Source organism: Muntiacus reevesi, chromosome 22 (assembly GCF_963930625.1).
Source record: "Muntiacus reevesi chromosome 22, mMunRee1.1, whole genome shotgun sequence".
Classification (NCBI taxonomy): domain Eukaryota; kingdom Metazoa; phylum Chordata; class Mammalia; order Artiodactyla; family Cervidae; genus Muntiacus; species Muntiacus reevesi.
Genome location: NC_089270.1, coordinates 12,002,517 through 12,029,542, shown reverse-complemented (window position 1 = coordinate 12,029,542; position 27,026 = coordinate 12,002,517). Strand labels below are relative to the sequence as shown.

The 27,026-nt window shown below is 47.7% G+C and overlaps 1 protein-coding gene across 5 annotated transcripts; it reads right to left on the bottom strand.

Annotated features, from left to right (window-relative positions):
* Positions 1 to 546: 546 nt before the first annotated feature.
* ZBTB49 (zinc finger and BTB domain containing 49) lies at positions 547 to 27,001 on the bottom strand. Of its 5 annotated transcripts, XM_065914399.1 has the most exons (8): positions 26,912 to 27,001; positions 21,856 to 22,026; positions 17,430 to 18,532; positions 13,975 to 14,021; positions 7,110 to 7,183; positions 5,578 to 5,660; positions 5,321 to 5,482; positions 547 to 1,960 (listed from the first exon to the last, which is right to left on the bottom strand). In XM_065914399.1, the coding sequence occupies exons 2-8, from the start codon at positions 22,005 to 22,007 to the stop codon at positions 1,284 to 1,286; spliced, it is 2,298 nt and encodes a 765-aa protein (XP_065770471.1). In that variant the 5' UTR covers positions 22,008 to 22,026; positions 26,912 to 27,001; the 3' UTR covers positions 547 to 1,283. The 5 variants fall into 5 exon arrangements, with proteins under 5 accessions (XP_065770471.1, XP_065770469.1, XP_065770470.1 ...); XM_065914397.1 differs by lacking the exon at positions 13,975 to 14,021 and having other exon boundaries at positions 17,350 to 18,532; XM_065914398.1 differs by lacking the exon at positions 13,975 to 14,021 and having other exon boundaries at positions 17,350 to 18,532; positions 26,873 to 26,974.
* Positions 27,002 to 27,026: the final 25 nt, after the last annotated feature.

Sequence of the window (27,026 nt, the reverse complement as noted above, 5' to 3'; positions counted from 1 at the left end):
CGAAAGCTATTCACCTCGCACTACAGAAAAGTGAACCCACGCAAGGTTCTGGGAGGTTGAGGAGCTTGCCCACGACCTGACGGGATGTGGCAGCCAGGACCCAGACTCTTGATCTGCGGGTTGCCGAAGCCACTGTCCAGGATGACAGAACTGAACCTGGTATTCACCCTCAGGGTGAGCCCTCCTGGATGCTTTTTATTATTTCTGGCTGCACTGGGTCTTTGTTGCTGCACACAGGCGTTCTCCAGTTGCGGCAAGTGGGAGCTACTCTCTAGTTGCGGTGTGTGGGCCTCTCATTGCAGTGGCTTCTCTTGTTGCAGAGTATAGGCTCTAGGTGCACGGGCTTCAGTAGTTGTGGCGTGAGGGCTCAGTTGCATGTGGGATCCTCCCAGAACAGGGATCGAGTCCATGTCCCCTGCCTGCCAGGTGGAGTCTTAACCACTGGACCACCAGGGAAGTCCCTTAAAAAAAAAAAAAGCCTTTTTTTTTTTTTTTAAAAGCTTTCAATTTATTTGTTTCTGTCATGTCTTTGTTACGGCATGCGGAATCGGGGTGTATGGCTTCTCTGTGGTTGCGGCAGGCAAGCTCTCTAGTTGTGGGGCGCAGGCTCAGTAGTTTGGCTTACTTGCCCCGAGGCACGTGGGACCTTAGTTTACAGACCAGGTATCCAACCTGTGTCCCCCGCATTGCAGGGTGAATTCTTAACCACTGGACCACCAGGGAAGTCGTCGGGAAGATCCCCTGGAGAAAGAAATGGCAACCCACTCCAGTATTCTTGCCTGGTGGCCTACAGTCCATGGGGTCCACAAGAGTCAGACAGGACTTAGCAGCTAAACCACCACCACCACATGGTCTTAGGTTAATAAGAATGTTGAAGGTAACACAGTATTATGCAGAAAGGCAACTTCCATTTATTCAAATTAAATTATTGTATGAGTTCCCTATACAAATAAAATCTTTTTTGTAAATAAAAATACAAAATGCTACAAATTTCACCATGTAAAAATGCAAAAATAATATCTGGATTATTATAGATGTGTATTTTCTCTTTACCATGACCGAAATGGGCAGGAGTTCCCCGCAGTCCATACCACCCGGTCCCTGAGCCCTGTTCCGTCCATGTGCACCTCCCGGAGGGGCCAGGAGGCTTTCTCCTGCACGCTGAGCCCAAGGTGCTGGGTTGCTCAGCCCCACCAGGTCAGGGTTGGGCTGTCTCGAGCCGGACAGAAGGTGTCCCGCCCCGAAGCCCGGCCCCTGACGCTGAGTGAGACCCAGCGGGGGCCTCACTGGTCTAGCTCGCTTTCGTTCTGCAGCGTCTTCATCGCCAGCCCCCAGAGGGTCATGCTGGAGAAGAACTGGCCCTCTGAGTTCCTGTAGGCGGGGGCGGCGGCGCGGCTGCCCAGAGGGTCGGTGCAGGGCGGGTGGTCCAGGGCCGCCAGGGACGAGCGCAGGGCAGCCACGCCATCGGCCTGCAGCGGCTCGGCGCTGGCCGGGGCGTCCATATCCGGGTAGCCGTAGGCCTGGTGCTGCACCGGCGGCACGTGCGGGGGCTTGGCCAGCTTCCCGGGCTCCAGGCTGAGCTTCTCGGGCTTGCTCGACCCGTGCGGGGGCTGAGCCACCGGCTGGAACTTACAGGGGCTGTCAAACTCCGCCACCGTGTCCTCATCTGCCGGGTGCGCGGGGATTTTGACGGTCACAGCGGGCATCAGAGGCACGGACAAGTCCTGGGAGAAGGAGTCCGAGCTCTGGGACCGCTCCAGGTCCGGGGCCTCGATGGCCCGCGCGAGCGCCTCCAGGGCGTCCGGCCCCTCGTCGCGCGCCCGGCAGTGCGTCTTCTTGTGCCGCCGCAGCACGGCCGAGCGGGTGAAGCACTTGTTACACACGTCGCACGTGTACGGCTTCTCCCCGGTGTGCGTGCGCACGTGCCTGCGGAGGTCGCCCGAGCCTCCGAAACACTTCCCTGCAGGGACAGACAGGGCGCGCTTCAGAGGAGGACGTTCGGGAGGGTGTCCCCGCCGCCCCCAAGTGCCAAACGACCCCGCTTTCCTGTGAACTCGGCCGAGCCCTGCTGTCACCCACTCACGCCGGTTCCAGACCCTTCCATGCCCCTCTGCTGCAGCCCCCCAACCTGCAGCCTCGGTCTCCACAGCCCCGTCTCCCTGCCCAGGAGCATCCCCTGGGGGCCTGGGGGCCTGCCCGACAGCCCACGCTGGGAAACCGCATCAGCGCTCCTCAGATATCCCCAAATCGAACACAGCCAATCTCTACTTTAGAGGCATCTTTTCTAGAGTTACTTATACACTCAATTTCTAACATAATTTTACACTCCTTCTCCAGGTCCTATTTCCTTTCTCTAGGTATAAGCTAGAGGTAGGTGACCTAAGGCCTGCCATGATCAGAACACCAGAAGAGAAAAAGCAATACATAACCTTATAGAAGACATTTACAAAGGACTAAAACAAACTATGCTTTGTTTGAAAAGACGCCTGCTCCTTGGAAGAAAAGTTATGACCAACCTAGACAGCTTATTAAAAAGCAAAGACATTACTTTGCCAACAAAGGTCCATCTAGTCAAAGCTATGGTTTTTCCAGTAGTCACGTATGGATGTGAGAGTTGGACTATCAAGAAAGCTGAACACCATAGAATTGATGCTTTTGAACTGTGGTGTTGGAAAAGACTCTTGAGAGTCCCTTGGACTGCAAAGAGATCCAACCAGTCTGTCTGAAAGGTGATCAGTCCTGAGTGTTCATTGGAAAGACTGATGCAAAGAACTGACTCACTGGAAAAGACCCTGATGCTGGGAAAGACTGAAGGTAGGAGGAGAAGGGGATGACAGAGAATGAGATGGTTGGATGGCATCACCAACTCAATGGACATGAGTTTGAGTAAACTCCAGGAGTTGGTGATGGAGAGGGAGGCCTGGTGTGCTGCAGTCCATGGGGTCGCAGAGTCAGACACAACTGAGCGACTGAACTGAAACAAACGACATGATTTACGTGGACACACCTTTTAGAACTTCTCACTTAATCCTATGTCCCTGTATTTGAATTCTCAGTTATCCAGCCCTGGTCAAGCAATGGTGGGCTGTCTGGACTGCTTCCATCTGGTTGCTACCATACCTAAGGGTCAGCGCACATCATTCTTTCCCTTGTTTCCTTAAGATAAATTCTCAGTAGTGGACATTATGTGGCAAAAGGTGTCAATGGATATAAATTTCAGCCACAGGAGAGCTCCCCAGAGAGGGGAAATGGGAGGAGGAGTCTCTCATTGTACCTCAAGTCAAGACAGGGGCTTGATGCGGGTCCCTGGGAGGTCACAGTGGAGCCGCACCCGCCTCCGGCACGGGGAGAATGGAGACAGCTCGCTTACTGTATGGGCGGCCGACAGAAAGAGAGCAAACGGTCACCCCTGCACCCGTGTGGGCCTGCAGACCCCGGAGCACAGAACGTGAGTGTTTCCACAGATCAGACAAGGGTCATGCTTGCAAGGGAGCCAGCCTTGGAACCTAAGAGGACTGCCCAGAGGGGTGATGGGACCCCAACAGGGAAAGTCTCCTTGGAATGAATGGCTACAAAACCGAGGGCTAAAGAAGAAAGTCCAGCCAGAAGAAAATGCACCTTTCCATCCTGGAAAGTGCAGCTAAGTGCTGGGGCGGGAGAACAGGGTGGAAGGGGAGGCTTAGGAAGAAGGTGAAATGCTGGAGGGAGAGGGAGGGGGAGGAGGAGGGAGGGAAGAAGAGGCAGAGAGGGCCAGGCTTTCAAGTCAGCAAAGCTCAGACTGTGAAGCCACCATTAAATGGAAACTGTCTTTTGAATCCAAGAAAACGAAAACATACACCCACATATACACTTGCATGTGAATGTTCACAGTAGACTTGCTAAGTGAAATGAAGTCAGTTACAGAAGGCCACACATTACAGGATGCTGTTTCTATGAACTGTTTGGAACAGGCAAATCTAGGGACCGAGACTAGATTAAGGGTTGCTGAGGGAGGGGATGGGGAGTGACTGCTCGTGGGCATGGGGTTTCTTTTTGGGGTGATGAAAATGTTCTAAGACTGTGGTGAGGGCAGCACAACACTGAATGCACCCCAACTGCTGACTTGCTCGCTCCCAACGGGTGGGTTTTATAGACAGGACTTAACTCAGTGAGTGTTAATAAAGATTCGAACCTGCCACACAGAATCATTCTCGCTCCCTTCCTCTCCCTGCTCTCCCCGAGAGCTGACCTCGTCTGGGTCAGAAACCTCAGTTAGTGAGTAGCGGGGAGGGGTGGAAATGAAGGATGGGGGGAGACAGGGGCCCGCTGCACTGCCTCCTCTACAGGGGTCATAGCGGGCAGCAGGTCCTGGCTGGAAGGAAGGGAACAGTGAACCTGAGGTCAAGTTCACAGTCGGAATAGTAATTTAGAACTGACATCCTACACTAGGGATTTGAGACTGCAACTGTGATTGAAAATGATGCAATTTTATCCTCTAAGAGGGAGCGGACAAGTCACGGAGCGGCAGATGCTGGTGTCCGGGGGATCTGACCCAGCTTACGTGGGAGACATGAAGGAAGCTGCCTCCGGCCACATCCCGCATGTCCTACACTATTTTAGGGACCAACCACGAGAACAGAGCCGCTCCGAGGATGTCCCAATTCCAGGTTCCCCACGGCCTGACTCTGAGCAGTTTTCCTCTTTGTTCTAACCAGGTAGACATAAAAATGGTTACTCACTCATTCAGTCCACATTGTCACTGGCACATGTGTACACATGCGCGCGCGCGCACACACACACGCCCTCCCCCAGTTCTTCAGAAGCTCCAACACTCTGTGATCACGGGTGCTTAACTCGAAGCCCCAGTTCCCTTGCCTGTGCAGTGACGTGCCTGGAAACTGAGCACCGCGGGCCTCCTCTTTCCCTCCCGATGACGTCACTGATGCACCAAATGCCACAGAGGTGACTGCTTTGTGACATGTGACACGGTCTCCAGAAGCCCCCTCCTGAGCCCACCGCGTGCCCCCGCTGCCCCGCAGGCCGCTGTGCCCCACCCCCCACTTTTCCCACTGCCAACGCCCTGTGGCACCCAGGCCTCTGTCACCAGTCACGTTGGTATCTAGGCAGTTGCCAAAACCTCGGGTAAATGCCACACGAACACAGATCAATCAGAGAAGACCAAGGTGGTCAAGAAACAGCAATCACTTCCGTGTTATCCATGAGAAGAGGGGTGACCTATCTGAGCCCCGCTAATGACCAGGACGGCGTGTGGGCAGAGCCCGGCACCCTCCCCATGGGGAGGAGCAGGTGAGCACGGGGTCTGCGGCGGGCGGAAACTTACCGCAGGCCGAGCAGCTGTAAGGCCGCTCACCCGTGTGCCGGATCCTGTGCTTTACCAACTTCCTCTGCATGTTGAAAGACTTCCCGCACTCATCGCAGGTGAAGACTTTGTCAGCCGTGTGCGTCTTTTTGTGCTCCTTCAAATTACTGAAGTTACTGAACCCTAGAGAGGAGACCACACACCGAGGTTAGGCTGATGGACAGAGAACATTTTAATCAGAGATCTTCACGGAAGAGAAGGGAGACGCTCGGCCATACCTCGACCACAGATGTCACACAAGTGTGGCTTTTCTCCTGAGTGGATGATAATGTGACGCTGGACATCTCCCGAGGCTGCAAACCTGCAAATGCAATTTGGAAAGTCAATTAAGAGCTTGCCTGCGTCACTGCAGACCTTTCTAACTCAAGTTGCCCGGGGAGGAGACGAGCTGCTCCCCTAGAATGTGACCAGGAGTGGCCTGATTTCGTTTGAGATGCTCATTAGAAAAGAACATCTTTTTTTCCTCCTCTTTTTAAAGGAAGAGTAGAGAACGATCCTAGTATTTCAATTCTAAAATACTTTTTCCCTACCTACTTGCGTTAACCTTTCTTTCTCAGGGGTGATCGCTAGGTGGGCTGGCGGCGGCGGGGCAATCCCAGCCCAACCCAAGCCCCGGCATGGAGCTCGGTGCCTCTTTGTCCCGCCTCACTTGACCGCAGGACCATGCATCTGGGAAGACTATAAATGCACGCTTTACTTCTAAACGGGAGTTCAGAAGGCTCACACTGAAAACACCCTGAGAAACAAGACTTTCAAGGACCCCCCCCCCCCACACCCCAGAGAAACAGCAGAGGGCCTGTGCTACAAGGCGCCCCAGCCAGGCGGGACCTGGGTGCTGAACCTGGCCTTCAGTGTCGGGCAGCTGGGCAGAGGCACTACCAGGCCAGGAGGCCTTTACTTCTGTTTTCTACCATCTGCAGAGACAACTGCTTTTTCTGGAATTGAACCAAGGGTGCTGCCCCATCCCAGCAGAAGACTGTGACTATAACTGCCCCATGTCATCCCCCCCCACCCCACCCGCCCCTGACTCCTGAATACGAACGTATCAGAGGCAGAGAATGTCAGTGTTCCCATCACAGCACTTAGCACACAGTAGGTGCCTAATAAATGCTGAATGGCTGAATGGTTAAATGAATGAAGAAAACACTAGTGACCAGTAGAGGCCTGGCTGTTGCCTCCTGTCCTAGAACGACCAACCACCAGATAACAGAGGGAGTGGAATCCCCACAAACAACCCCCTGAGGGGCAGGGGGAGCAGGCTGCAGGCCGGTATGCCCACAGGAGCGGGCACCTCCACCTCCAGAGGCAGACTGTGCTCTCCCAAGTCCGCAGCCTCCCTGGCCCCGAGGCTCGCCCGTCCTTCCTGTAGCTGCCCTCTCAGCCTTTTCACGGCTCTGCGAGCGGGGCTGGCGTGCGCCCAGCACCCCCCGCCTGATTCCAGGCATTCAGGCTGCCGAGTTTCACTTCCCTACCAGACGGTCACCTCCGTGGGGCCAGTCATCTTTTAATAGACATTTCTGGAATGAATGGAAATTTTAGCGTAATTGTTTCCTGTAAAATCCCATTTCCTACAACTGTGTCCTAGATTCTCCTTTGATTAACATTTCCATCTCTTTTCTCTGTTCTCATGTGGATCACATGAAAGGCCAGCGGGTTCGGTTCTGCTGGTTCCTGGGTGACCTCAGCCCCTGAGAGGCTTGGGGATGCCGAGACGGCTCCTCTCAGGCGGGTGAACGAGCCCTGCACTGACCTCTTCCCGCAGATCTCGCAGATGTACGGCTTCTCCCCAGAATGCCGACGTAAATGAGTCTGCAAATTACCCGCCTGCGGAAAAGGAAAAGAAAAAATATGCCAATAATGGAAAAAAAACTTTTTTAAGGGCACATACATTCAAAAGGGACACTGACAGATATAGCCAGGTTCCAATCCAACTTCCCAGTGAAGATCCCAGATGCACAACTCAGAAGCAGCAAGAAGATGGAGGCCCAGCCTGGGTTCTGAATTGGGAGCGGCCCTTGCCTGGCAACTGAACAGGGGGCAACTGATTTCAGCTCAGCTCCATGCCAGCCCCTGGCCCGTCCCTCATCAGGGGTACAGGCCGCCATGTCCCTGTAAAATGGGCCGACATTCTGTGGGGGCTTCTTTTAGGGTTGCTAAGCCTGTATTTTGAACAGCTGTTGATGTATCATATTTCCTATTTTTTTAACCTTGACCACCTTCATGCAAACATCATGTGGAAAAAGGTAGCACTTGTACGTGGTCATTTCAGCATGCACTGTTTTTTCTTAAAAAACATGCTTTTGCTCATAAGGAAGGTAAGAAATTTCCAAAAAGTATTTCCTCTGGTGGTACAGTTGCTCTTACTGACAGGTTGGTCATTTTTACTTCTGTGCAAAAAGAGCAAATCAGGAGATTCACGGTGGTCCTTCAGCTGCAGGCCTTCTATGTTTCTAATCTCTGAAACAGCAGGGCTTTACGAAGAATAAGTGATTTAAATGGAGATCACAAAATAGATTTCCATGTGCTAATCAACAGGAAATCAACACTAAATTGCCTAAAGTACAGTGAAATTAAACCTGCAAATGCCTGACATTACAAAAGCTACTGGCAAATGTTTCAAATTAGGACTGGAAAACACAATCTTCCATTGCTGTAATTTACATTAACGGTCTCAATCTGTCACTTCCCGACTTAATTTTTTATAGTGTTCTGCTATGAAAAACACTGAGGAGGATGAAAATATCCAAGGTAATAATATGCAGGCCTTACGTACAAAATAAGCCAAAAAAAGAGAATGAACAATAATCCCCAACTCCTAAATTTGGCTTCTAATTTTTTTTTGGATAGGTAAGAAGTGGATTTATTTAGAGAGAAACACAGACACTGTGGGCCACCTCAGAAGGCACAAGTGGCTAGCTCTGTGAATTTGCAAACTATATTTTAGATGAAACTCAAAGATAGTTCATGGTTGTAGGATTGAAAGTATAAAGAAAACTGTGGATTTTATGTTATGTAACACGGAAGATTCTTTACGTCTATCAGACTCTGAAAACACTGAGTTAGATACTATATTTCAAAATATGATAAATACGGCATAAGGAAAAAAAGCTGGTTTATTTTAGGTAACCAAAGAGAAAGTATTTGGCAAAACAACGGGAAATACCTAGCTTTTAACTGAATGACTATTAATAACAATAATAAAACAGCAAATGTCAACAGCAAAAGACATTTGGTCTACTCACACATGACCAAATTACCCTTAGAAATTGGTATTACTGTTTCTGTTTTCTAGGTGTACAATTGAGATTCAGATAAATAAATTAGTTGCTCTGGTTACACAGTAGGCCAGAAATTAATGCTGGCTGAGCTGAGCTTAAACTCTTGTCCTCCATGAGGGCCTGCAAGCTTCTGTGAATAAGCTAGCCTGTGCTGAATTCTCAGTATGACAGTGACTCTGCTGTCCAGGAAACGGCTCCCTGGATTTAAGATAACACACATTTTAAATCAGTCACTTCCAAATTTCAGAAAAGCTGGTCATTTAAATAGCAATTTGTATGGCACCATCTGTTCCATGGTTTAATTAGATCCTTCGTTCAAGTTCTTATATAAACCATGTATTATGGTTGAAATGCATTGGGATTCAATTCTTAGCAATGGTGCATCTTTCCTTTTTACGTACAGCTTAACAATGACTTGTTTTCAAAGTAAATATAACTGAAATGGTCTTTCACTTAATATTACAGTGGTGGTGTTTTAGTCACTTAGTCATGTCTGACTCTTGTGACCCCATGGACTGTAGCCTAACGGGCTCATCTGTCCGTGGGATTCTCCAGACAAGAATACTGGAGTGGGTTGCCATTTCCTTCTCCAAGGGATCTTCCCAACCCAGGAATCAAACCTAGGTCTCCTGCATTGCAGGCAGATCCTTTACTAACTGAGCTACGAGGGAAACCTAATATTACAGTAAACAACAGTAAAACGAACGTTAAGATGTTTTCTTAGCTATTTAATACTGAAAATGTATCATGAAAATAATTATTCTCCCAGATAAAGGAGCATATATTAATCTGATAAATGCCATAAAAGTAGATTAAATAATGGAAAGATTCAGGCAAAAAATTTTAATCATGCATTCAAAAAATGTATACCAAATTACATAGCAAACTGCGGCCCAGATTATCTGCCCTTTAGTCAAGTCTTTATTTTTGGTAAATTTTGCTATGCTCTGCGTGCTTGCATGCTAAGTCACTTCAGTCGTGTCCGATTCTCTGTGATCCTATGAATTGTAGCCTGCCAGGCTCCTCTGTCCATGGGATTCTCCAGGCAAGAATACTGGAGTGGGTTGCCATGCCCGCCTCCAGGGGATGTTCCTGACCCAGGGATCAAACTATAGGCTCCTGCACTGCAGGATTCTTTACCACTGAGCCACCAGGTTACTAATTATATCTTAAGTACACAGACTGTATCTCAGAAATTATCTACACACTGTTGGATCCATGAAAATTCCAGCAAGTGGTAAATACCAGTAGGTCTCCTTTGTTAAGGGTTTGCTATGAGAGGAACACTTTGCTCACCAGTTACAAACTGGCTTTCAGAGAGTCCTCACAATGTCCTCACAAAGAGTAATTCACCCGCTCCAGGAGGTAAACAGAGGCCCTGGGAGGGGGGCAGCCGTGGCCCCCCCATCTGGGATGGAACACTCCCCAATTTGACTTTGTCTGTGGACTCAAAAAGCTTGTGCTGCTGTTGGGCTGAAAAATATTAGCAGAAAAGGAAACTCTACCCTTTCTAAGTGGACACCACTTTAGTTTATGATGGAGTTGTCAGAACTGAAAAACTCTGCTGTAGAAGAGAAGCTAATGCCTGGTTTGTTGAGTAATTTAAAAAATAAACTCCTAATAGGTATCTGAACCTCAGTATTTAACCATGATCAAATCAAGCACATGATCTCTGGCAGAGTACTCTTCTAGTGGTAGGTGACTGTTTCTGTACAAAATAGGGAACTGTGAGACTTTAGACACAAAAGAGAACTCAGATCTTAAAAGTCACCTAGTTGAGTAGTTTTAAGACTTTAAAACAGAAAAAAAAAAAATCTGGAGATTAACATAAAGATATCACCTAAGGAACAATGATTACTCCATTGATAAAAGGATTTTAACATCAAAAGTATGGAAATACTACCTCAGAGTTGAAGATTTAATAGCTTAGATTCATTTGAAAAATTATTTCTGGCATATTCACCACGGATAGGATGCAGCTTGGCCACCTCTGGCATCGGGCCGCATTAGCGCCCTGGAACATGTCTAAGCAGCCTCCAAGGGGAGGCAGTGCCCTGTCAATCACACCCCGGACACAGGAGGTGGGGGAAGGTACCGAACCTCTCAGAACCCATCCTCCTGCAGCAGCTGCTCAGGGTCTCTATTCTGCTTCACTGGAGAGGCGAGGGAGCTCCACTCCTCTCCCCCAAGACAGCTGAATACACCGGGTTTCCCTCTGCCTGCTTTTCTTGTGACAGGCAGTCCCGACCTGTCACGGTCTTAGATTTCTCCTCTGCTTGCACTGAACGGCCTGGGCCCTCCTGCACACGGGAGACACGTGGCTCCAAACGGGACCTCACGCACAGTGTCAAGTCCTGCATGGCTCTCACTTGCTGTCAGCCGGGCAAGGGCCATGTCTGGAATTCCGTTAGCACACGCAGAGCCTGCTGCCACAATCCAGGCTTATCACAGCTGTTCCAAAGCTGAGGTCAACTGTTTGCTGACTCATTATTAAGGTTGTGGCTAATTTTTTTTTTTTTAAAGACTAGCCAACCCTTAGTAGTATTAAATACTACAATGAGTAAAAAGTTAATTCTTATTGGTAGGTTTGCTTTCTGATTGTTGAATCTTCCCAAAGGGAAGGTATTTTCAGTCCACTGTAACCACATGTATTCCAGTTCACATGAGAAATGAAGGACAGGTAAAGTGTAAACACCGCCACTGCTCCCTCCGCCTGGAACGCCAGAGCCTCAGGCCCATCAAAGCCTCCCATCTTCAGGGCCCTGCCCCAGGCACGGGACACATCCCATGACCTCACCCACCAAACATCCCAACTTTCAGGTTGGAATGACCACTGCCCTCTTTGCCCATACTGTTCCCCATACAAGTGCCATGGAACTTCCACTGTTTCATCGTGCTTTACCACTTTATGCACCTGTTTCTTCCTCTAAACACAAAGCTCCTTGAAGCCTTATTCATCTTTGTGCCCCAGCACAGGCAGAGCTCCTCAGACATTGTAGGTTTGTGATAAATACTTGTTGAAAGAGTTCTTATTCACAAAAACTTCATCATTATATTAGGAAGTAAAACAGCAATATACATCTGAAAACCATAAATATATGGCTATGTTCATTAAAAAAAAAAAAACTCTTTATAAAAATCTGATAAAAACACAGACACCAATATAGAAGAGGAGGATTTCTGTAGCGTCTGTCAGACACGGTTGCCCTTGGTGGGACTTGAGAGCGAACGTGTAGTCAGGGTCTGAAGCAGAGGACAGGGTGCTCAAAAGTACCAACACTGAAGCCCCAGCCCCAACCAGCAGCACCAGAATCTCTGAGGGTGAGCCCCGGCATTAACCCCAGGAGAGAAGGCTGAAGGCAGACTCAATGCCTGAATGTCTGGTTTCACTTTATTTGGCTAACAGTGAAAACCCATGGAATTCTGAACAAGAAAAGGATAGAACCTAAAGTGTTATCACAGTGTAAATGTATAAAGGACTTTCACATCCATTTTTTTTTCCATTTAATCCTCCTAATATCCCATGAGGTGGTATTATCTCTATTCTAAGAATTAGAAAAATGAGACCCAGAGAAGTTGTGATTGCTCGTTATTAATGGTCATTAATCCAGTTTTTACTCTTTCCCATTACACCAAAGCTGGAAAGATTACAGTGGTGGGGGGTGGAGTAGGGGGGTGCGTGCCTTCGGAAACCTGGTCTACAAGAGCAGAGAGGACAGAGATGGGAGGCAGTGGCCACAGGAGAGGGGCTACTGATGTGTCCTGAGGACCCACCATGGGCCAGGCGTGACGCTGAGCATCTTCAGTTGCTCAGCTGTGTCTGACTCTTTGCAACCCCAAGGACTGTAGCCCACCAGGCTCCTCTGTCCATGGATTTCCCAGGCAAGAATACTGGAGTGGGTTGCCATGTCCTTCTCCAGGGGATCTTCCCAACCCAGGGGTCAGACCTTCTTCTCCTCCATTTGCAGGCAGATTCTTTACTACTGACCCACCTGGGAAGCTGGCCCTCTTATAAACTCGTTTACTCCTCACATACCACGGGGGTCAGTGGTCCCACCCTCGCTTTACAGATAAGGAAGCTAAAGTGCCAAACACGTAGGTTGTCCAAGGTCAAAGCAGAAAACCAGAGGCTGGATGCAAATCTAGACTGTCTGGCTCTAGAGGCCAAGCTCTGACCTCCAGGGAAGGCTGGCAGGAAGCAGCACAGGCCTCAGCTAGAGTGCACAGCAGGTAGACCAGCAATCCCGCCACTCAGCTCCGCAGAGGCTTACTGAACACTTAGTGGGGGTGTGCAGCCCCTGCCTGGACTGGTAACGCCAAGGACCCCACTGGGACGTGGTGAATCACTGCTCACAGCCAGCAGGCAGAGTGAAAAGCAGCCGGATGGCAGGTCTGGGTGTGCAGGAGCTCCAGCTCCTCCATCGAGGCCCAGCTCCAAGGTCCTTCCCCAGTCAAGGAGCATCTGGACATGCTCTCACTCCAGGATTATCATGTGTGTGTAGAAACAGTGTGAGCTGTTTCCTCAAGGCACTGGGCCTTGCGAGCAGCTTCTGGGAATAGCTACCCTCCGCTGCAGAAGGATAAGCGGGTTCCCACAGCCATTCTCCTGTGTCCAGAATTTCCGCTGAAACCTTTGCCATGTCTGGTGCCCAGATCAGTACAGAGCCCACAGGAGGAGACGACACACCGACCGAGTGAGAGGATGTGTGCAAGGGCGGGGCGCGCAAAGTGTGTGGTGTCTTCTCCAACGCCCTAACATCTACAACCCCAGTGAGAGTGAGAAGGGGTCTGTCTTGGGTCCAGCCTGGCGTAAACTGACGGGGGTGTTCAGTTGTTCAGACTCTTTGTGAGCCCATGGATTGCACCTCGCAGGCTCCTCTGTCCACGGGATTCTCCAGGCAAGAATACTGGAGTGGGTTGCCATTTCCTTCTCCAGGGGATCTTACCCACCCAAGAATCAAACCCATGTCTCCCATACTGCAGGCGGATTCTTTACCACTGAGCCACCTAGGAATCCCCCAGCCCTCAAGTGGTGCTCAATGTGGTTTATATCATGCACAGGAAGAGAAGAACTATACTAGAATTAGACCCATCCTTAATGAGGGAAGTTATTGTGAGAGTTCACAGTTATGCTTATAAAAAATGGTACCCCTCACAAGGAGCTAGAAATTTTTTTTCTTGAAAATTATTTTCTCCTGATTTAGTATGAAGACTTTTAAGTTACAGATATCATCAGAGTCTGCTCTCACAAGTCCCCAAATTATGTCTCATCTGTAATAAAAATAAACACTGGGTTTCAGGTTTCCGATTATTAACAATAAATAAAAGTATTCCCACCTGAGAGAAGTGTTTCCCACAAATGTTACATTCAAAAGGTTTCTCACCTAAAATAAAACAAAAGAACAGCGGGTAAAATCATTAGTAATACCTGCATGACAGTTTTCCATTTACAATGTTTAAACTGCCTCCGTGTCCCACCATTCAAAACAGAGCATAACATACTTCATCATCAGGGTACGAGCATGGGGAGACTCTGTCCCCACCATCTCTCTCACCCTTAGATGACAGGCAGAGATGATAACAGTGAGATCTATATCTCTGTGTGTGTGTGTGTGTGTGTGTGTGTGTGCGCACTCAGTCATGTCTGACTCTGTGACCCCAGGGACTGTAGCCCGCCAGGCTGCTCTGTTCATGGGATTTTCCAGCAAGAATACTGAAGGGGTTGCCATTTCCTCCTCCAGGGGATCTTCCTGATCAAACCCAGGTCTCCTGCATTGGCAGGTGCATTGTTTACCACTGAGCCACCTGGGAAGTCCCAATCTATATTTACTTCTCTCTCAAAAAAAAAAAAAAAAAAGAAATGGTTCTTCAAATTTAAAGCTGTATTGAAATTAAACGTATTTATCTGCACTCAAAGTATAATTAGGCTTTGGACATAGAATTCTCCTTCAGTCGAAAATCAAATGTGAGTTTTCTTGCTGACCAGCACAAATCCATCCTTCAGCCTGGTTCCTGCACTGACCACAGGTGAGCCCTAACAGAACCAGGGGACTCACCCATATCACACGAGGTATGAACCTGGAACTGCTCCAAACAGAGCAGGACCTCCTGAGTGTGTGTGGGGAAAAAGCCCCTCCCCGCTGCCTTTCAGCCTTGGTTGAAACATGCTAACAGCAGAAAAGAAGATTCCACCATGCGACATGTTCCCTGGCTGATTGCTTGGCCCCTCTGATTCCAGTAACTCTGAATGATCACATTTTGGGACAGAACAGGTGTAGAGAATGGAACTCTACTACAAAGAAATCACAATGATTCTGAAGACAGTCTCCAGAAAATGGTCTGTTTAAAAACATACTTCAGGTACTGCCTTTAACCTACAGAAACCCTAATAAACAAACCATGTGAAGGCCAAGAGCCTTTCACTTTCCCCATTCCCCTCAAATCAAGTGCTTTCATTAAGATCCTTTCTAAAAAATAATGCTTCACCTCCTGTTGTGTTGCTGGAGTTGGCGAGCTTTCTGGGCCTCTGCTAAGGTCCTTTTGATCTTTTCCTGAAACTGTTTAAAGGCTTCCCCAGGATGAGGGGGGAGCTCCTGACCACAAGTACAGGTGACCCATGAGCCACAAGGTTTTAGCTGTGCAAGTCCACTCTTACGTGGATTTTTTTCAATAGTAACTACATCATGGAGGCTGGCTGAATCTGCAGGCATGCAGGGACCAGTACACGGAGGACCAACTATAAGTTACACCACGATCTGACTGCTCAGATGGTCAGCACCCGTAAGCCCTGTGTTGTTCAAGGGCCAACTGTAATTATAATCACATGAATGCTGTATTTTGAACTACATTTATGTCTGAAGTTAAAGAGATAATAGATAATGCTACATTAAAGCCCCCACTATGAGATACGAGAGTCTGAAAAAAGAAGTTGTTACTAGTTCCTAAGAGTCTCAGGTGACCAGGGTTAATAACCCCACACCAGTGGTTCTCACACTTCTTGCTCTCAGGACTCCTTCACACTCTTAACAGTTGAGGACCCTAAAGAGCTTTTCCTTATGTGGGCCATATTTGGTGGTACAGTCTGTATTAGAAATCAAAACGGAGTGATTTTGGAAAAAACGACTAGGCATTTTTCATTGGCCACCAGGTGAAGGCCTCATCACACATCCTGCAGCCTTGAGCCGACTCCACTGTACACCTGCCCTGGAGGAGGAAACGGCACCCCGCTCCAGTCTTCTTGCCTGGAAAATTCCAGGGGCAGAGGAGCCTGGAGAGAGACAGTCCACGGGGCCACAAAGAGTCGACTGGACACGACGGTGAGGGCCTGAGCACTTACACTTGAGGGAAGGGCAGGGAGCATCGTACACAAGGGTGCAAACAGCGCCGGCCTCACTGACCCCCTGAGAGGGCTCCCCAAGCCACGCTCTGAGAACTGCTGCCCCTCTCAATCTATTATGTCCCGGGGAGCAACAGTGCCACAGAGCGGTCCGACTGCTATCATCCAAAGACGCTCTTGCAGAATAAAAACAATCCTTGTTTCCTTTAAAGCTAAAACTGCTAAGTTTCTCAAATAAAAATTATACTGATCTTTAGGCTCCAGAAAATTACAGAATGATCTAAATTAAGCTTTTTCAGGGCAAAATTTAGTCAATGGTACAAAAATGATAGTATTTTATATTCAAATACAACAAAATTTATAGAAGGCTTTCATAAATACTAATTCAGTCTCAACAATGCAATAAGGGAGTGAACATCTAAGCCAATGGGGAATCAGGAGTGATAACAGGACATCACACCAATAGTCACAATCACACAAGCATCTTGAAAGCAGTTACTTTAGAAGCCTCCTGAACATACTCCTTTTCATGCCTCGAAGATAACTGACAATAATGAGTAATGTGTACTAGGGTCATCAGGCTTAAGTGCAGGAAAGAAAATAATATACATGTATTATATTACATACTGTATAAATATTGCATAACACTTTTTCTAAAGCTTTGGAAAAAATAAATATTTTGGAAAGGGGAAGAGGTATGAGCTAAGGTAACAGAACTTTGAAAATTCAGTGTTCAGAGGGAAGAATTTTTCACTTGAAAATACCAAATGGTTAAAGCTGATCCTCATTCACAAGTTTACCTCCTGCCTCCCAAATCACAATTTTTAAAATCTGACATTCAAAGAGAGGGAACATGTACACCTATGGCTAAGTCATGTTGATGTATGGCAGAAATGAAACCAATATTGTAAAGCAATTCTCCTCCAATTAAAAATAAATAAATTTAAAAAAACACATTAAAAACAAACAAAAAAATCTGACATTCAAATTACTTTCCAAAGCTTTCAGAATTACTCAAACTAAACTACTTTGGTCTGAATTAACCAACATCATGCTTTAAAAAAAAAAAAATATATATATATATATAATTCTGAAGAAAGAACTAAATATTGCTTATCTGTTTTAGAATTAATATGAAAATCTGAGTGAATCAAAAGAATCTGCCATACTTTGAGATGGAAAGCTTCTCATAGAAAACCACAATTAAAAGATGAAAAGTGCACCATCTTTTTTAAAATGGCTCTATGAAAGCATTTACTAACTTAAGATTATTCTTTAAACGACATCGCCAAAAACACAAAGCAGAAGATAGCGAACACTCTTTGATTTTGGGGTAAATATCAATGACATCATCAAGCAATAGCAAAACTTCTTACAAAAACGGGAGCAGGCAGTGGTGTCTGATCGTCTGGTATTATTTCCTTTCCTTCTGCCTGCGGGGACCAAATCAGTGTACCTGTATGAGACCGTCTGTGCAGCTCCAAATTGCTGGGGTGTTTAAAAGGTTTCCCACACAATTCACACGCGTACTGTCTCTGTGACTGTGGCATCTGGGTCTGGTCTTCCAGGGCCGCGGGGTCTTCAGGCCTCTCCATCTCACTCACGCCATTGAAGTTCTCAGAACTGCTGAGTTCCTCACTTTCCTTTTCTTCAGCACTGGGGCTGTTCACTTTCTCCACAGGGTGTTCCCTGACAGCTTCCAGCCTCTTGGTTAAACTATCATCGGGTTTTGGTTCAGAGGTTTGCTCTGCAGATTTCTGTGACTTTAGGAAGTTGAGCTTCTTAAGGTGAACGGCCTTCTTGAGCCTCATCTGCCGGGTAGGCTGCTGGCCGGCGTGGTCGGACGCGGGGTCTGGGGCATTTTCACCCAAAGGCTGGGCCAGGAAGTTGGAAGGCAGGTGCTGGGAGGACTCCAGGACACACTCGGTGTGGCTGACCGCACAGGGCTGGCGATCCGCGGCGTGAAGGTCGGCGGAGGCGCCGAAGGTGAAAGGCTGCTGGGTCACGCGCTCGTGACTGGCACAGCCGGCGTGTTTATAGCACTGCTTACTGTACAGGTTTCTGAGCTTGTAGTAACAGTTGGGCTGCTTGAAAGGCAGTTCTGTGCAGCTGCCATCGAACGGGTCGGGGGCTTGTTTGGAGGTTTCGGCCGTGGGGGCATGAAGACCAACTGAGGCTGGCGCGTGAGAGTGTGACTCGTCCACGGCCCTGCCCTGCTGGACGCCCGCGGAGCACTCGGGCAGCAAGGGAGGCGGGTAGTTCTCACTGAGGACACAGTTCGTGTCGGGAGTCAGGGTGCCCTGCAGGGAGAAGGTGCCCTGACAGGGCAGGCCCGGAGGCTGGTCGACAGTGGCGGACTTCAAAAAGGTGTGACACAGATTGAGGACATTCTGAACCTGCAAACACTGGGCTGTGTCCAGCATGACTTGGATGTTGTCCTGGTTAAGATCCAGATGCGACGTGTACATGAAGTCCAGGATCTGCCCGATGCCGCTCACATTCTTAATATCCAAATGAAAAACATCATTCTTCTGGCCTGAAGAGTTCTGAAAGAGGCTCCTGATAAAAGAAAGGATATCTGTTTACAGGGTTAACAATCCATACATTCTGATAGTTTTTTCTTTTAAGTAATATCCATGCTAATGTTCAAAATGACTATCCTTCAATAAATGCTAAGATTAAAAATTAAGTATGCTTTTGAGAACTCCACAGACAGAGGAGCCTGGTGGGTTAACAGTCCATGGGGTTACAGAGTCAGACATAACTGAGTGACTAATACTTTCACAGTTCTATTTACAATAGCTTGGATATGGAAGCGGGGCTTCCCAGGTGGTGCTAGTGGTAAAGAACCTGCCTATAATGCGGGAGACACAGGTTGGATCCCTGGGTTGGGAAGATCCCCTGGAGGAGGAAATGGCAACTCACTCCAGTATTCTTGCCTGGAGAATCCCATGGACAGAGGAGCCCGGCGGGCTACAGTCCACGGGGTCACACCGAATCAGACACAACTAAAGCAAGCTAGCACGGCACAGGACCTGGAAGCAGCCTAGATGCCCATCGGCAGACGAATGGACGAAGGAGCTGTGGTACTCAGACACAGCAGAATATTACTCAGCTATAAAAAGGAATGCATTTGGGTCAGTTCTAACGAGGTGGATGAACCTAGAGCCTATTACAGAGAATGAAGTAAGTCAGAAGGAGAAAGACAAATATTCTGTATTAAAGCATATACACAGAATCTAGAAAGATAGTATCATCAATGGTACATGCAGGGCAGCAAAGGAGACACAGACATAAAGAACAGACTTGGGGACACAGTGGGAGGAGGAGAGGGCGGGACGATTTGAGAGAAGAGCATTGAAATATATATACTACCATATGTAAAAACAGATAGCCAGTGGGAGTTTGATGTGTGATGCAGGGAACACAAAGTCGGTGCTCTGTAACAATCTAGAGGGATGAGGTGGGGAGGAAGGAGGGAGATGGGGTTCAGGAGGGAGGGGACACATGCTTGCCAATGGACGATTCACGTTGATGGCAGAGGCCATCACAATACCTTGAAGTAATTATCCTCCGATTAAAATAAATAGAAACAAATGGTAACAGTTGTTAATGCGTCATGAATAAGATCTAGAGATCTGCTACACAACATAGTGCTTATAGTTAACAACACTGTATACCGTACGCTTAAAAACGTGTTAGGTGGGCAGTTATGTTAGGTGTTCTTACCACCATAAAAAATGTTAAGTCTGTCAATTCTGAGTCAAGATCCAGGTGTGTCTGTGATATTATTGATTCTCAATGTTTTTCAGTATTTTCCTAATCACTCAAAATAAAACATATCCTTTTTAAAAGCAAAAAAAAAAAAGTATGCTTCAATCCTTTAAGAACTTTTTGTAAGCTATTCAATAAAGCAATTTGGATGAACTGAATTTGTATGCTGAATATCCAAACTTCCAAGGAAATCTCAAAGATTTTAAAATATACTCATTGTTCTTTTTTTTTCCCAAAATGTAATTATACATATGTATTATTCATTGCATACAGATAGATTACAGAAAACTAAGAACATACTTTTCAATATTTCATGTTTAGTCTGACAAATTATCTATCTCAAACCATAAAACACATACAAAAATACTTCTGTATCTAAGTATCTTAAAAACATCCGAAAATGAAAATAGAGACAATAAACCAACTCTAGATACAGACTCTTTAAAAAAAATTTTTTTTTTAATTTGTTAACCATGGCCAAACACACATAAGGTCAAACACCTGGCTATGTGGTTCATATGGTAAATTCAGGGGCACTTCGTACATTCGCACCGTTGCGTAACCACCACCACTGCCCATTTCCAGAACCTTTTCATCATCCCAAACAGCAACTCTTTCCATTGAACAATAACCCCTATTATCCCCAACCCCTCAGCCCCTGGCAACCACCCTTCCACTTTCCGTCTCTGTCAGCCTGACTGATCTAGGTACTTGATGCTTCTCAGCAACCCAGTGGTCCACAAACCAGCAGTGAGAGAGCCCTGTAAATTAATGCGGAGAAAAGGCATCATAAAGCCCAGGCCCTTTATTCTGGGTATAAGTTAAGTTGACAGGTGAATGAATTTGTCTCAGTATTTGCAAAAATACTGAGTCAGGTAAGTTGCCCTGCAAGTTTGTTAAAGACATTTTATCAAATAAACTAGCCAATGTATCACAACATCTAGACCTAACTGTCCTGGAAAGACAGAAGAAACAGGCAAAGCCCAAGCAGAGGACCATTTTACACATGGGCAGAAAGTCCTGCTGCCTCAGGGAGCCAATCCACTATAATATGACTTGCAGCACATATGACAGCTGAGACTTAATTTGATGATTCGGGATTATCAAGGAAAGAGTAAATCCTGTTCCATGTATCATTTACTAGAGTAGTAAAATTGTATGCATTTTAGAGGGAAAGGTTCTGAAAAAGTGTGTGTGTGTGTGTGTTAGCTGCTCAGTCGTGTCCGATTCTTTGCGACCCCACAGACTGTAGACCACCAGGCTTCTTTGTCCTTGGGATTCTCCAGGCAAGAATACTGGAGTGGGTTGTCATTCCCTTCTCCAGAAGATCTTCCCAACCCAGGGATCGAATCCTGGTCTCCTGCATCACAGAGAGATTCCTTACCTTTTGAGCTATAGGGAAGTCCTGAAAAAGTGCTTCAGGACAGATAAATCCAGTTAACCAGAAAATGTGTGTAGAATACTTAAATGAAATACTATTGCTATTATTGTTTATAAGTAAACCTTTCATTGAAACAAAAACAATTATAGAAATAAGTAAATTGAGTTCAAACCTGTTTTCCTAGAATAGTAAAATGTGAAACAAAAATGAAAATGTTTTAATTTAAAAAAATGGCATATAGGATGTTTTCCCCTCTCAGATTTCTTATCACAGAAATGTTCTTACCAGAAACTCTATTCCTCAATCTTTTTCCCTAGAAAGGATAAGAAATGTATACAGAAGCCTGATATTAATTACAACTCAGAAATCAAAGACAAAGTGCCAAATTACTTTCATGGCCCTAAATATATTTTAGTTAAAAAGACTCGTGTGTGCATGTGCTCAGTCACTTCAGTCCTGTCTGACTCTTTGTGACCCCACAGACTGCAGCCCGCCAGGCTCCTCTGTCCATGGGAGTCTCCAGGGAAAAATACTCGAGTGGGTTGCCACTTCCTCTCCAGGGGATCTTCCCGCTCAGGTTACTCTAAACACAAAAGCAAAAAGAGCCCACAGTGTGCTACAAAAGATAAGGAGAATGAAATCCGAGGAGAAAATAAAATTTAGACAAAAGATCTCCATTCCGGAAAAGCTTTCTCTCTGTACAATGAGAACAGTCTAAAACACGTACCTAAAGTACTGGCTGAAAGCTGCTAGAACGTTCTTATGGGCTTTAAAGCAGACTCCTTTCACCACCAACATACAGTCGCAGAGCAGGCCTTGAATCCGCTGCTCGTGCAGCTGCTGGAGAAGGTGGCAGCTGTGGGCAGCAACTGGGTCCATGCTCCACCATCCAGGAGACCTAGGACAAAGGGCGCCGATAAGCAGTGATCCTTGATGCCATGACTGGACGCTAAAGGGCGTCCAAACCGACCGACTGATCCGTGCTTCACTGTCATGACGTCCTGTGCAACACGGACACAGAAAGGCAAGCACCATGTCAGATGGCGCGGCGCAGTCCCCAGAGCCGAATCCTCAGGGCGCTGAACGCCCACAAGACCGGGTGATCGGTTACCTACCCTGTCCCACTGGTTGCCTGAAAAGAAAAGCCTTCTTGGTTTATCATTATTATTAGCTATCATTTACTGACTACTTACTACAGACCGGGCACTGTGCTAGGAATATTCCAGTCATTAACTCGAAATAATGCTAGAAGAACGCTTTGATCACCATTTTACAAGTGAGGAAATTAAGGAGTGAGGCATTAAAGTAACATGGCCAAGATCAGAAAACTGTTATATTCCAAAGCCAGGACTTAAACCCTGGTTCCTAAACCCAAAGTCCATGCTCCTATGCCCATGAGAAAAGGGACAGGAAAAACACAACACAGAAGCTTCCTCCAAAGACTTAAGTGTTAAAATACAGCAAATATCCTGAATCTATATCACACATTTTCTGATTATACAGAAGTGACATGCAAAGTTATTCCACAATTTGACTATAAAAACTGTAACTACTGTATGTTACTTAGCATAGTTCTCTAACTGCTTCACGATATCCATCCTGTACCTTCCCAAGTACGATTATAAAAAGCTCCAGAAAGAGAATTTGCATCTTAGATTTTTTATGTGTCTTACAAATAACCACCACGAATCATAATATATCATATACCTCATAAGGATAATCATGATATTTATCCAATGTTTCCTTTATGTCAGGCACTATTCTATCTAAGCCCTCTACACATATGAACTCATTCAGTTCTCAGAATAGCTGTGAGATAGATACCACATACCATTAGCTTCACTGTATAGACAGATGAGGACAATGAAGCACACGGCACATTAAAGATGGCCACAACATCTGTGACCCAAGGAGAGGTGGGATCTAGGTCTCCTCTCCTTGACTCAGAGCAGCCTCTATCTCAATCAACAGAACAGGTGAAAGGAAGGGTGTAAAGCCGTGCTCTTTTCCGGGCCAAGGCCTTTGAGCTGACAGTTCCCACCTTCCATCTTCTGGACGATGCCTCTGGGAGGCCTGCGTTGCCAACAGGCCTGTAAGATGCCCAGCTGGAGCCAGTATATGGGGCAGGAGAAGGGCCCTGTTGAACCTAGCCTTCCTGGCATCCCTTCCCAGGGCCCAGACATGGGAGCAAAGTCATGCTGAAGGCTCCAGGCTGGCCCCATTTCCCACCCACACCACGGTAGGGCTGAAGAACCACCCGGCAGAGCCCCGCCTGAATTTCTGACTCACACAACTGTGAGATAAAACAAAACAGTTTTTAAGGTACCAAGTTTTAGGGTAGTTTGCCACACAGCAAATAGATAACCTGGCCAGAATTAGAGAGGACCGACATGGCTAATAATAATAGGGTACCAACAAGGGACAGACTTGGGATTTAAACCAGGGAATCTGACTCCAAAGCCCACATGCTTAACTGCTACTCCAAGTTACATGCAATAGCTCCGAGGGCTTCCTTGGAATCCAATCAGCACCCTCTTCAGTCTATTACCAACGCCTGGCTGTCCAGGTGACCCCACAGACAAGCACCAGCGTAAAGCACAGCACACAGGAGGACGAACACGTGCAATACAGGCTGTGCGCTACGATACATGGAGCACGGCATGCTCTCTGTCTTTTCGGCTAACTCACTTTCTGACAAGTAACAAAAACCTACTGTCTTATCAATTAGCACGTCTTTGGTACCCAGAAGAGTGCCCTGGACATGGTAGGTGCTCAATACATGGTTTTGAGATGGATGGAGACTCTGGGCCTCAGAGTTTTAATCTGTAAAAACAGAGGCTCCCCTATTGGGTTAGATAATCTCTAAGGTATCTTCCTGTTCTAAAGGCCACAAATCTACATCAAGAATGTGATGGTGGACTGAATGGCATCAAAAGGAAGGAAGAGGAATATGGGAAAAGAGAAAAAGGGAAACAAGAAAAAGCTTAGATACATGCGAACGAAGAGGTGCTTCTACTGAGAATAAAAACCAGAATGGAATTTTATCCTGTAGCGACAGCTCCTAGGGCAAAGGCCCTTCGGTTCCATGAGGTGATTGATCAATTGGCCAAACACCATAGGAAAGAATTTGGGAAGTCTGTTCAGTGGGGCCATTGACAGATTACTTCTCCAAGCGTCTGAGGTTCACACACACTTCCCTTGGTGTGGTTCTGTCTTCCTCTCTGGCTGTCATGCTTTACAAGTGGCTTGGTCCCCAGCCCCCTAACCCAACCCTAATGACAAAAGCACTGGCTATGTGCACACAAGCCCAGATTCCTGTCTTAGCTCTTCAATGACTCTATGATGCTATGTAGACCAACTGAGTTAAGCTGATGCTGTGTGCCTAATACGTGGCAAGATACTGTGGTGAGGATGGAAAGCTAACAAACTCAGAATGGAAGGTTCCCTGCCCTCCACAGGCTGTGTCTCAGTTTGAGTCACTCACATAACTTCAGAGTGCCCACTATATACAAGGCACTGAGGTGAGATGGTAAGCAACTCAGATATAGTCATCCTATGCTTTCACGAAGAGTCAGTTCAGTGGAAGTTACAAAAATAGGGCTTACTGAAGATATTAAATGGGGAAGGTACAAATTAATTTGGGGGACAGGGTCAGAAGAAAACATTCTGGAGGAAAGACATTTATGCTGAAATCTGAAGGTTAAGTTTGCCAGAGAAAGAGCAAAGAGAATTCACCCTGAGTTTTCAGGGGGAGCAAACAAACAAACAAAATGCAGAAGAGCACAAACAAGACTCACACATGTGCTCTGCACACAAACCCACCTCGAGGACCCAGCTTTTAAACCTGGGCAACCTGTCACTTCTGTTGGAGAATACTTCCCTCTCTGTCCACCCAGTAGAGTCCTTCTTTTGTGGGTTGAACTGTGTTTCCCTCCAAATCCATATGTTGAAGACTGTATTTGGAGATTGGGCCTTAAGGGGGTAATTAAATTAAAATGGGAAAGTTAGGGTAGATCCTAATCCAATCTGACTGCTGTTCTTATAGAAAGAGAGGAAACCTGGACATTAGACACCAGGGATGCCACGCACAGAGGCAAGATCACCAGAAGGCATGGCCAGAAGGTGTGCGGCTGGAGTCAAGAAGAGCAGCCTTGGGAGCAACCAAACCTGCTGACACCTTGATCCTGAACTTCTAGCTCCCAGGACTGTGAGGAAAATACATGTCTGCTGTTCAGGCCCTCCAGGCTATGGTATTTTGCTCCCAGAGCCCTTGCATACACCCTCTATTCCATTTCAGACACTGCTCACCTCCAGAGGGAGACCCTCCTTATTACCCCCATATCCGCACCCTAGTCCTAATTTAGCTTCTCACAGTTCTCTGTTCACACCCCGTTCAACCTTCATTTGCTCACCGAAGCCCCACAGTGACCACAATTACTATGTACAGGACCTGTCTTAAGGGTTGAATGAAAGTTGCTCAGTCGAGTTCAACTCTTTGCGATCCCATGGAGTATACAGTCCACGGAATTCTCCAGGCCAGAACACTGGAGTAGGTAGCCTATCCCTTCTCCAGCGGATCTTCCCCACCCAGGGATCGAACCCAGGTCTCTCGTATTGCAGGCGGATTCTTTACCAGCTGAGCCACCAGGGAAACCGAAGAACACTGGAGTAGGTAGCCTATCTCTTCTCCAGCGGATCTTCCCAAGCAGGGTCTCCTGCACTGCAGGTGGATTCTTTACCAACTGAGCTATAGAAGCTGAAGTCAGGGCTCCCACATTTCAGGCAGACTCCTTAGCATTGTGGGCAGACTCTATCATCTGAGCCACCAGGGAAGCCCCAAAGTGAAAGTGAAAGTTGCTCAGTCGCCTCTGACTCTTGGCGACCCCATGGACTATACAGTCCATGGGATTTCCCAGGCCAGAATACTGCAGTGGACAGCCTTTCCCTTCTCCAGGGGATCTTCCAACCCAGGGATCGAAACCAGGTCTCCCCTCATTGCAGGCGGATTCTTCACCAGTTGAGTCACCAGGGAAGCCCGAGAATACTGGAGTGGGGTAGCCTATCCCTTTCTCCAGCGGATCTTCCCGATCCCAGGAATTGAACCGGGGTCTCCTGCATTGCAGGCGAATTCTCGACCAACTGAGCTACCAGGGAAGCCCCTTAAGGGTTGAGAAGAGCAGGTAAGCACTCTACTGAGTGCTTTGCAGGAAATCCTACAATAATCTTATCGAGTTAAGCACGGCAGTGTAACACGCGTTTACAGACGCGGATCCGAGGCACGAAGAGGTCGCACGGCCACGGGACTGGGCTGGGCTATAGGAGCTCTGGGGTCTTCAGCGCTAACTCTCTCAACTTTACACGGCGATGGAGGGAGCCGGGCCGAGGAGAGGGCACCCGCGGCTTACCGCGGGCGGTGCCCTGGGAGGCGGGAGGGGAAAGCGGGTGCGGCGTCCAGGCCGAGCGAGCTGCACACGCCGTGAAGGACGCGCTCCAGAGCCCGGCCTGGTCGTCGCGTCTCCGAGCCGAAGAACCTCACGGCCGCGGGCGGACACGCCCGACCCAGCAGCAGCTCCACGGCCCCTCACGGCGCCAGAGGGATGCGCGGGGCGGCGGCCGGTCCCTGCCCTGCCCTGCCCGGCCCGGCCCTTCGGGCGCCCAGCCCGGCGTTCCGGGCCGTTTCCATCGCCCTCAGACCCGCACGCTCTCGCGAGGCCGGCATCCCAGTCCGGCAACCCCCACCTTACCCTCAGAGACCGCTCCCCGCCCGGTCGCCTCTTTTTCACCTGCAGCCGCCACCGCCGCCCTCAGCGCTCCTGGCCGGGCTCAGCCGGCAGCGGAACCATCGGGGAAACACCGCCCCTCCCTCAGCATTGGGCCCGGCGGGCTCCGCCCCCTGAC

Coding starts and splice junctions, on each gene's coding strand:
- ZBTB49 (XM_065914397.1), bottom strand. CDS start 22,007: ATGGACCCAGTTGCTGCCCACAGCTGCCACCTTCTCCAGCAGCTGCAC. Junction 5,661..7,109: donor TGCGAGATCTGCGGGAAGAG/GTCAGTGCAGGG, acceptor TTGCATTTGCAG/GTTTGCAGCCTCGGGAGATG. Junction 5,483..5,577: donor GTGTGACATCTGTGGTCGAG/GTATGGCCGAGC, acceptor TCTCCTCTCTAG/GGTTCAGTAACTTCAGTAAT.